The sequence below is a fragment of the Pocillopora verrucosa genome, chromosome 14 (assembly GCF_036669915.1).
Source record: "Pocillopora verrucosa isolate sample1 chromosome 14, ASM3666991v2, whole genome shotgun sequence".
NCBI classification, from domain to species: domain Eukaryota; kingdom Metazoa; phylum Cnidaria; class Anthozoa; order Scleractinia; family Pocilloporidae; genus Pocillopora; species Pocillopora verrucosa.
This window is the reverse complement of record NC_089325.1, coordinates 16416692-16428093: the sequence shown is the minus strand read 5'-3', so window position 1 is coordinate 16428093 and position 11402 is coordinate 16416692. Positions and strand designations below refer to the sequence as shown.

General features: G+C 40.1%; 1 protein-coding gene across 1 annotated transcript; it reads right to left on the bottom strand.

Annotated features, from left to right (window-relative positions):
• Positions 1–2795: 2795 nt before the first annotated feature.
• LOC136278272 (uncharacterized) lies at positions 2796–6060 on the bottom strand. Its single transcript, XM_066161791.1, has 6 exons — positions 5644–6060; positions 4980–5170; positions 3995–4377; positions 3502–3795; positions 3281–3412; positions 2796–3013 (listed from the first exon to the last, which is right to left on the bottom strand). The coding sequence occupies exons 1-6, from the start codon at positions 6058–6060 to the stop codon at positions 2820–2822; spliced, it is 1611 nt and encodes a 536-aa protein (XP_066017888.1). The 3' UTR covers positions 2796–2819.
• Between the last annotated feature and the right edge of the window lie 5342 nt (positions 6061–11402).

Genomic DNA, 11402 nt, shown 5'->3' with positions numbered 1-11402 from the left:
ATTGACGTTGGTTTTACTAAAGGCGTGTTAAGCTGGATGATTTCTGGGTTCTTAACTTGTGCAGCTAAAGCTTTTAAATGTGTCGCGAGTCGCTTCCGAAGAATTGGCACTGTGCCATCCTGTGATAAACTAAAACGACTCAGCTGTGAAAGTAGTTCTGCTCGCGATTTCAGGCCCTCCGGCTTTAAACGTACTTTGCCTTCCAAGTCAATAACACGAATTGCCCCAGATCCTCTTTCAGAAACGAAAACTATACCACTGGTAAAACAAAGGTCCCTTGCATCCTTGAATGTCTCTTTCCGAACGTGAACATCAACTGGTTGATGCAAACGTAATTCCACGAGACGAGCCTCTTGAGATTCGAAGTCATAGTCTAACACAAGCACTTTTCCTTGAGCCCCACTTTCAATCGCAATGGGTCTTTTGCATATCCCACTCTGATTGGATTTCCAAAAGCGATACTTTTCTGGAACTATTGTGTGGACGACCAAACTTATTCCTCTCAGTACCTCTAGTACCGAGGTTCTAGTAAGGCGCACGATAGGTTCTACAGCCATCCGATCTTTATTCCTTACGCAGTCCAGGGTCAGCATTTTTCGTAACTTCTTACGTACATCAGGGCCAGCAGAATCGCGGAGTGTTCGAATTAGAACTAGACTACTCTTCGCGCCTTCAAGATCAATGAACCAGTTGGCCCAGCTGCATTTCATACTCTTGCCAAGATGAACCACATCTGGCAGGGCGACAAGAAGCGAAAGTTCAATAGGTAATGTACCATCTTCGGCCATAGAGTGTAGATTTGACAACGCCTTCTTGTTACACTCTTCACAATCGGTAGTTACCGTTGCAGCAAGAAACCTGTTACACTTTAGTCCTTTTTCTAAACACCGGTTACAAGCCCTTAAGGAAGGAATGTGTGAGACCTGGCCATTTTGTTTACAGGCTGAGCAAACAGATTTGAGCTTAAGACACTCATCACAGCTGCTAAAGCAAGAGGGCATGTCATTTGATACAATTTGACTTACAGACGCCTGGAGCTTCAAACACATTTGGCAAGTTTGCAAGGTCTTAGCTGTGTCTTGTATAGATTTGAGGATTTCTTCACCAGTTACTGATTTGGGGCGATAGTACACACCAACTGGAATTGATGAGCCGTTGTCCAGTGATGTACCTACGACCACTTCGGCGCTTGTTAAGAGCTTTTTTTTTATTTCCTCAGGATCAGAAATGGAGTTGCTGCTGAAATTATTTTGGTCTATTTGAGTTGTTAGCCCAACCACCATTTTCTGAAGTGAATCACATTCTAGGCCAGGTTTTAATGCAGTTCCATCAATAGCTTGTGACAATGGTATAACGTTCAACTTGTCTGTAGAAACAAGCGCTGGCAAATCAGCTTGTCGATTGAAGGCAAAGGAATACAAGGACAATAGATGCGGTTTTATCACCCCACTGGCTGTAGTATAACCAGCTTGAAAGCGTTTTGACGAATTTGTTGACGGACCGCAAAGATTGAAATCAGAAAATGTGTTGAATTCTTTCAGTCCCCTTCTCCCAGTTCCAAAGAAACCAGGCCCTCTCACAAAATTTCGTGTCCGACTACCTCCGAGATACTTGATAGTGTCAAAAAACTCGCACACATCTCGGTCCCATGTGAAATCTGAAGCAGACTTAGGATCAACTAGAGCGAAAGATGTAGTGTTGTCAATAAATTTGTAGTAGAGACAGTCTTCCGGGATCTTTCCTTTCTCAAGAAGTTGGTTGAGTTTAATAGCAACTGGATGGGCATTCTCCACACACCTAGAAGAATAAACGTACACAAACGTCTAAATGTGCAAAGACCACACACAGACCAATGCTAACAATTTGTCAATTCTCATAAATTATAGTGCAACAACATTTCCCCATTACGTAAGCAACCTCAACAAAACTCGCAAGCTTAGAGTTGGAGCCAATAGAAACTACAAGATCAAACACAAATGGACCATCTGTCCTCCATCTTTCTAGTTACATAAACACTCACAAGTTAAAACATGTCAAGTCATCATCCACGTTCGCATCGCTTATCACATGACCCTCCGGATCCTGGGTTGAATCTTTCTGGTCAACATAGCCAGCTTCATCAAAAGCACAATGTGTTTCTTCATCCCATGATTCAATACATGAACTGACAGTCTCATCATGGCTTTGAGACAAGTCTGCGGATTCTTCCAAATCTTCGTTTAGGTAAACACTATCACTGTATAAGGAAATTATCACATACATGTATTATAGTTTTCGCAACATATAGATTCATTTCTGGTCATTGTTCATTGTGTTCACAGTATCAGCCAGTATCAGGAATTTCAAAAGGGGAACAAAGAAGAACATATATAACATTGGGACACTACAAGCAATGGAGAATGCTCCAGATATTAAGCTTTGTAATGGATTTTTGGTATCATGATACAAATGCCAATTGTTTTTAGTAGTTCCACTATTTGCTAACTGCCATGCAATTATATTTTGGCAAAATATGATTTTCTTCTTACACATGAAACACACGTGCAAACATCAATTTGAAAAACATAAACTGCTTTATTTCATTAAGTTCAAAATATCAACAAAAACTATGCATTAAGACTCTATCAGCAGTACTACAAATGCTGGTCAAAGACATTGGTTTTGAGATCTATGGAAAAAGCTAAACAATCTTTGTGTGTACAACAAATATTATCTATTGGTACATGGTAATGACATGTCTATGCATGAGTTCTATAATAATCTAGATTTTCATCCAAAAAAAGTTCTTTTATACAACAATATATTCTTCAGTAAGGTTTTTACTTGTCAGAGCCTGTTTCTATGGCATCAGCACCAGTAAAGTCCTCCTGCTCATCTTGTGACATGGAATTGCTGCTTGATGCTGAAGAAAGTCGTTCACAATTTCCTTTTTTCCAAAGGCTGTCCAGGGTGTGGTTGTTTTTCACTAAACGCTGTGCTTTCTCGTAATTTCTTTGGCACTTATTGAAATGTGCTACAAAGGACAAATTTTTAGCAAAGGTGAACAGTGTATTCCTAGGTTTACATTTCTCCACCATGGGGATTATTGAAAAAGTGATAAGGGAAGTTCAACTTAATTATAAACATTCATTAGTCTTTTAGAAGATCAGCTGAATACAAAAGACCAGAGTTACTATCACCTAAATACACTCGGAATTATTATTTTTTCTTATTCTGAGTACTGAAACATGTGATCTGCAGTAATGATATTGGTAAATTAAAAATATTTGTTTAAACTTACTGATTTTGAAGTAATTGACCTTCCCTTGGGTGGTTCTGCTGGACTTAGTACTGATAAAATACGGTTTCTTGCAGACTCCACAAGTAAATTTCACCTCATTAAGAGCTGAGCTTCCAGCAAGCTTCCCTAAGTCTAAGCGAGATAAAAGTAAACACATAAGTAAAGGTAAAAGTACAAGTAAAAGTAGAAATTCAAAAACCACCTATTTCATTAAAATTTACCTGCTTGAAGCTCATCTAATTCATGCCTCTGACGCACATTTCTCACAACTTTATTGTCTCGCAAAATATTTTGAACTAGTTCTTTATCTTCCTGACATTCTTGTCTTCTTTTCCTACTTCTATTTCTCGCAGAATCTGATGCTCCAGGCTCATTGTCTATGATGGCAATTTCTGGATCTTTATCTTCTGAAGAACTTGTTGAAGTACCAAGAGGTTCTTTAGGAGTTTGCTTCACACCCGGTACAAGCACCATTTTCTTGTCTGACCAATTAATTATTTTCTGTACCACATGTACTTAAAAAAGATGAAAAAGAGGAAATTTTACTTTAGTATTTCATACTTATAACCTTCAAAGTAATTATCCTTTTCTAAGATCGAATAAGGATAATTTGTAACCCCCAATTTTCTAATACATATGTTGTGGTTATATTTATCATTAGTTCAAAACTTTTTCCTGCACTTTATGAATTCGACAGATCAGTTGTCTACTTACTATTGAGTTCACTTTGGGTTTCGTCAGAAACAAGGAGTGGCAATTCCATCTCCCACTGTTGTTGCGTAAGGATACGTAAATTCTTCGTTTTCCCGTGAGCACTCCTGGCCAGCCGGTACAGTTTCAGCTCGAAATTTCCCATACCCAGCGACGTAGCCATTTGCGAAATACCAAGAAAGTTGATCATATGCTTCCTGGCGTCCGTTAGATTTCTTTGGTCTATACCGATTGGAATTCTACTGCGATGTCTCTCAAAAGCATCTTCCTCGCCACATCTATAAAAGCTGATCAATACTTCCGCAATTCCCGCCGATGCGGACGAGGCGCCCATTTTGCATGCAGAAGTCTGCTGAAAAACCGCTGACCACAGAATGTCTACAGAACTTATGCGCATGAGTACAAAGTATGCATGCTGACCAGTTCGGTTAGTTCTGCGCAGACTCTTCTCCTTTTGTTTCTAGTTTGCACGCCTTTATCATAAGAGCTAAGTTTGAACAAATCTTAGTCCTTTTTTCTAATATTATTGCTTTCTCTGTAAAACTTTTATTGACCTTTATTGAGTGAAATCGCTGTTCTAATACCTTTTAACACTTAACACTAAACTTTTTTTAAACGCTTAACATTAAAATTTTACCCATTTTAACACTAAACATTAAAAAAAACGGCCAAATAACACTTCACACTAAACCCCATCCAGACCCTCGGGGTAGGATAGGGGGCTAACATTTTACACTAAAGGGATACAGTCTGACTAGAAGAATTACTCATCTAAAATTGGAGCCCCTTCTTTTTGGAGGTATGCCCTCAGTTCGTTTTCCTGTGGGTGATTTTCAAGCATCTTATCCCTCTGGGAGGAGGGAAGAAGGTCATCCTTCTAAACATTTGCTTTATAATCTTCAAGGGACAAGTTAAGAGCACCAAGATGATGTTCAGAATTAGCAAGGGCTAATGGTAGCGCTTTATAGAAGAATGTAGACTTCTGTACCTTCTTGAAACTGTCAGTTCTTGAAAACACTGTTCTGTGACTTGAGGGCTGGGTCGCGAACTTGAAGAAAAACTGTTGTAGACGCGTTTTGCACTGCAAAACGGCCCAGGTAGGCATATAATTTTCTTCTTTATGTCTTCTTTCGAGACGTCCAGACGTATTGCTGAAGCCCCTTGTTTTAACTGCAAACACTGTCATAAAAGAAAACAAAACGGAAAAAGTTTGGAGCTCGTAATTAACAAAATTAAATTTTGTAAAATTACCTAAAATAGCGTGACCTAGCCCCTTCAATCGAACCAAATCGAACTCAATCCGTGGATTTTGTCCAAGGATTCAAAAGTTACGGTGGAAAATCTTGTCGTCATAACTTGTTCTAGGAATGAAAACTGCAAAGACTTTGTTACATGATCTTCGCCTTCCTTTACGTTAAAGCTGAAATGCTGGGAGTCTTTTACTACGTATTCAAGGCTAAGCGACAGTGCATCTGAATGCATTCCTGAATTTTTGCGTGTACTAAAAACACGTGCTACAATCCCGGGTATACAGAAGTAATTCGAGCCTCCAAGAACTTGATTTTGAAAACCAGTTTTACCAAAGATTAAGAGTTCGGAAATAATGCGATGTCCGATTGAGTTCGACAAATAAAAAAGAAATGAACACTTACTGCTTCAGCAACTCCTCCGAAAGCGAGAAGGGTGTCGTGCAGAGTCAAGGCCATGTTCATGGTGCTTTCGCTGATTGTCGTTGGGGTTGGTCCAGCAAGTTGATTTAAGGCCTTGTCAAGACGATGCCACAGCACGTGAAGATTTAGGGCTAACCTGAGGGCGTTTTTCCCTGTTCTGGCGTTGCACTCAGGATTAAACGCACCGACTGAAGATGACATGTTGGTCTTCCCCTTGCAGTATTTTATATGCAGTTCGCGGGCGGTTACAGTTAATGTGTATTCAACAGGGTTTTCCTGCTGGTGCTCTGTGTAGATATGTTCATACACCGTCCCTAAGCCTTTCAATGGACCTTGCTGGATATCAGAGGAACACTGTTCCATCTCTTCAATTTCCATTTGGTGGCGATCCTGGTACATAATTCAGACGCGATCCGCAAGTCCGTTGCGGCAAGCGACAACCTTTGGCCATATTTCAGTCAAAAACCTTCGAGGTGTTGTGAAGGTCGCCATACTCATACGCGCACTCTGAACGTCCACCCGCTTTCCTTTGCCCTTAACGGAATACCAATAATCGCCGTCGTACAGCTTGCACATACGCTCCATTGTCAGACAAGTATGCAATGCTGACTTCGACGTTGAAATCAGTTATAAATCAGATATAACTTTCATCAATGCACAAGACGGGAACACATTCCCCGGCGGCACTTTTTTGGAAGTTCACAAAATGGTTAAAGAGACCATTCGAAGACGTTTCGTCAACCAGAATGCTTCGATCAATTCGTTGCTCCAAGTGAGAAATTAACGGTCCCACGCACCCAATGTTGAAGGCGGGGGTTTTTCCAGCTCCGGATGGAGCCAGGCCTAACATAAACAGATTTCCCTTCTCTTGAAAGGAATCAAACAGCTTTACTGTGGTGTTGCCAATTAATGCACTAGTGCATGGCAATATTCCAGCCAAGAGTAGCTCCGGTGAGGTACCGTGGCTTTTCGAGTATACTTTCAGTCATTCGTGGATGTGGGCCGGAGCAATTTCGTCCCATGGAATGTGGATTTCGGCAAGCTTTCTCTCAAGATCCCTTACTGAATTTACCTCTCCAAGTCCTCCAACAGCAGCCATTGTGCGCGAAATGAAGGACGCTCTCAGGGAAAACTCCAAACAAAATACACGTGGGAATCTCACCTTCTGATTGGTTCGTGTGAGGTTTTTGTCACGTTAAGCTGACACAATACCTTCGCGGGTGTTTTTTGAAAAAAAAATCGTACACGTGTTGTTTCGAAGTTAACTACCACAAACTATATATCAATAGAAAGGTTATGAACTGCAGATTTCGAAAAAAAATATTCACTATGTATGCAGAGCCTTCTTTAAGAAGTTAGAAGCCAGAAAATAGAAAACGATCGATTGACATTCTGCTGAATTAATCAGGTATCAAACACCATCGCTTCCTCAAAAGTACTGCACAGTATCAATCAGCAAGGATCAGTCTCTAAATGTGTGTCAGGATTTCTCTGGTTTTTGATGTTTAATGACTTTTCAGGCCAAATTTCATTAAAATCTGTCGATTCTACACATGTCACGCCTTCACCTGAGATGTATGCCAACATGACATGCCGCCAGCCAAGCAATTCCAATGGTGTGACAGTCACGTTCTCCTAATTATAAAGTTCACCTGGCGATCGCAATGGGAAAATAAGCAGACGAAAAATAAGGTTGAGTTTCATTAGACGTGTTTTCTTCGAGTTGCACGTTTGAAGGTTGATCAAACCAAACAACACCCAAGACACTGTCGAACTAGCTTTCCCTTTTGCGTTCATTTTTTCGCTGCGCAAGGACTTTTCTCTATTCTTTAGAACTCGTTTCATGATCTCAGTGTAGTCAAATTTAAGTAAAGACAATTGAAGAGCCACGTAGCGAAATCGCATGTAACCAAAAGAAATGCTTATGAGTTCTCGGAATAAGAGCTCCCTGCACGAGGCCATTTCGCGCGGAAAGTTCGCCCGGGAGTCAAGGCACTGTGAAGAATATGGCACCTATCCATATTTTGTTAACTTTTATATAAAAATTGTATATAAAACCCCTCTTTTTCTAAATATCTCGTGTGTGTTTTAAGATTTTGCTTTCCTTTTTTGGTAATGTTAGATTTTCAGTTTCAGTGGGGAGGCAAATTTTCAACAAAAAGTAGCCCTCTGAAGATATAGTGTACCCTACTGATCCATCGATCTACCGATCCATTGATCTACCGATCCATCGATCTACCGATCCATCGATATACTGATCCATCGATCTACCGATCCATCGACCTACTGATCCATCGATCTAGCGATCTAGCGATCTAGCGATCTAGCGATCTAGCGATCTAGCGATCTAGCGATCTAGCGATCTAGCGATCTAGCGATCTAGCGATCTAGCGATCTAGCGATCTAGCGATCTAGCGATCTAGCGATCTAGCGATCTAGCGATCCATCGATCTAGTGATCCATTGATCTAGTGATCCATACTGATCTTCCATCGATCCATTGAACTACTCATCCATCGATCCATTGATCTACTGATCCATTCATTAGCGATCAAGCCCTGGCTGTCATAGATGCTGTGACGTCAGTTGTGAGGTTTTTACACCGAGGATAACCCTAATTTTCAATTTACAAAACTTTGTCCATACCGGCAGAAGAATTATTTTAGGTAAACGGCCAAAATCGGCCTGTGGTAAATCTTCCAGTTGGTTTTCTTCCCCTTCTAGGAAAGTTTGAACGTCACTGTCTGTCGGCGATACGGATTTTCAGTGTTTTAGCAGCCATAATCCGAGAAAATTCCGACAAACTACCATGGATTGAGAATGGTGAAGGCTTTGCCGTTCATTCATCTACCTAACCGAGTCGCGCCAAACGCAAATGACGTGTCAGCAGCTGATTGGCTACATCAAACACACGTGAAAAAATATGGCATTTTTTCACGTGTGTCGTAACGGCTTTTCTCAGGGCTGGAAATCTCTGCATAACAGCGTTGTTTATATGATAAATAATTTAATATGTCATTTTCGATTTTAACATCGGATCGAACAACCTTAGCAAGCTCATCAAATCTGAGAAAGGCAGCAAAAGCTAGCAAGCATATAACAACTGAACGAGTATCATACAAAGAGTCCAACGAGTCCTCCTTGTAGCCAACTAACTGTTCTAACTGAAAGACGGCGATAGGCTCCTTCTTGGATGTATGATGGGCCAGCGAACACTGCGCACCAGTAAGAATACCCTTCACCAGCGAATGTTAAGTAGGAGACGGCTCGCCACCTAACTGGTGAAACCAGCCAATGCTATGTCCTGCTGACTCCAGGGGAGATGCTGTCTTCGCCTCAGTCATTAAATGACGCAAACAAATAGCAAAAGTGAAACAGAGATGCAGGAATAGCTGTCAAGCCATGTTATCGATCTATTGTAAGAAGAGAAAAAACCTGGATGAAGTACTTGGTGCTCTAATGGCCAACGCAACATCCGGAATAGAACTTGCAAGGTAGTGCAAAACATCAGATCACTGGAGAACAGCAGCCCGAAGATCCGACTACATGGTATGCAAAATAAAAGCAGAAAGAACACACACACACGATTAAACATCATAAACAAACAAAAATTATCCGAACGCTGGAATAGCAAGACCGAGATGTCCGCCCAAATTTATTGCCCCACTTATTATCCACATACCAGTGCACATGCCCAAACAAACGTAAGATACCGAAAAGAGCATATTTTCCTGCTAATTACCAAGTCAAACGCAGGAAAATGCTAATGGTGCTATGTAAAGTGGTCTTCAAGATCTCTCCCAGAAAAGAAAGGCAGGTCTGAAACGAGTTCAAGTTTCTTCAAATTTTCATTACTTTATCTATGCTGAAAGACATTGCATGCATTACTACCACTAGGTCTTCTACCTACGAAGGACTGGCAAATGCACGTGGGCACGTTAGTTTCATGAATGTTAGATGAAGGATGTAAATTGGCTTTCTTTAGCTGTCTCACTAAGTTACCTCCTTTTTTTTTCAGAATCTCCTTACACAGTGGACATGAAGTTGATTTATTGAGGCAAACATCATGGAACGAGTGAAAGCAACCTTACAAGAGGTTCCAATTCTCATCCTGGCTGGAAATGTTGCACAGAGTTAAATCACATTCTTTTGTTTGATCTGTTTTGGTATCACAGTGATAACCTAGAGGTAAACAGCAGTCTTCATTTATTTGTTGGGGTACATTGTTGGCATTGTGACAAGAGTTGGAACACTTGTGTTGCATCTGTTGTTGGAGGAGAATAGACTATGTCCTGGACTCTGAGAGACTTTTACAAACATGGAGGACAGTACTTGAGCACATGCATAACTGTTACTGATGTCGTGTATGGACGATGCAGCAGTAATTAGTCCAAGGCTTAATTCAATGTTCATGCCATTAAGGTCGTGTGTACAAAGGGCGTGTGTTTCTGGTACAGCTTGAATATCCTTAAAAGCCTTAATAACTATCAAACACATTGTTTTGCCTCTGACAATTTTTCCTCCAGTTTTTCCTCCTTCTTTTCGTTTCAATGGCTGTCAAATCATCAATTGTTAGAAGTTAGCCATTTGCGATATATAGCTGTTGTTATAAAATCTTCAAGATATTTGTAATGAGAGTCTGACATTTTGTGTGAAACGTTGTTAAGAGTTCTTCTGGAACATGTATGCCCCACGATAAGTTCTCTGTTAATGCCTTCTTGGCTTTTCTGATTACTCCTGCGATAAATAGCATGATCTTCTTGAAGAGAATTGCATGTTTTGCTGAGTTGATAACCAAAGTTGTAAATGAATTAAACAACCTTTTTTTGTTTAGGCGTACTCGGTCTGTTAAATGCCGATAACTAGTGGCAGAACCCATAAAAGTGTCGAATATCTTTGTTGCACCTGCTGATATGCAAAATTAGCTGAAACTGTCCGGATCATACACTGTTTCTTCCTTGTTAAGTACTGTCGTCGTAAATTTTTTCTAGACCAATTCTATTTCCTTTTTCATGTCATTCTGCATCAGGTGAAAACAAGTGAAATGTCAATTTCATGTAGGTACAAGTTTTTATACCTATGGGGTTGATGATGTCAAAGCCCCAAGGTAGTTCTCCAGAACAAGTTTCATTACTCCTTCTGTAACAGTATGATATCATAACAAGGTTAGCAAAACTCTCATTATTTAAATTAAGTTCGACTTTCATCCTCACTGATACTATAAGTGTTATTAGTTGTACAAGTTCTTTTTTTTCTATTTAAAGGCCTGTAATAAGTCTCATCAGACCATCAGACTGTCACAGAATGCATGTATTTTTAAACGTTGAAAAATAAAGTTGCCAGGGGTATATTAGTTTTTGATGCACAAATGAAGGATCAATGAATATGGTTTTTATTTGGAATTTACTGACTCGTTTAACCAGTTGGAATTACACGAGTTTGAATTACTCTTAAAATTCCGAATGTAAAGGGTTCTGGATGTAAGTTGCTGAGACAGAACTACTGAGAGTTTGATTTAAGATTGCCACCTTTCTTGGGTGGCAATTAAATTATGTCACAGGTGGCAGTTAAGATATGTCAGTTAAGTGTTCTTAAAATTCACGGCGTTCAGTTACTTGTAACCCTAGTACTTAAGACCTCAGGAAGAGAGTCAAGGCGGTCTGAAACATGATAATTTGAGTTCGATGATTGATTTAGGAATCTAACACTACCGAATGTCCATAGAAGTATGATTTTTGAAGT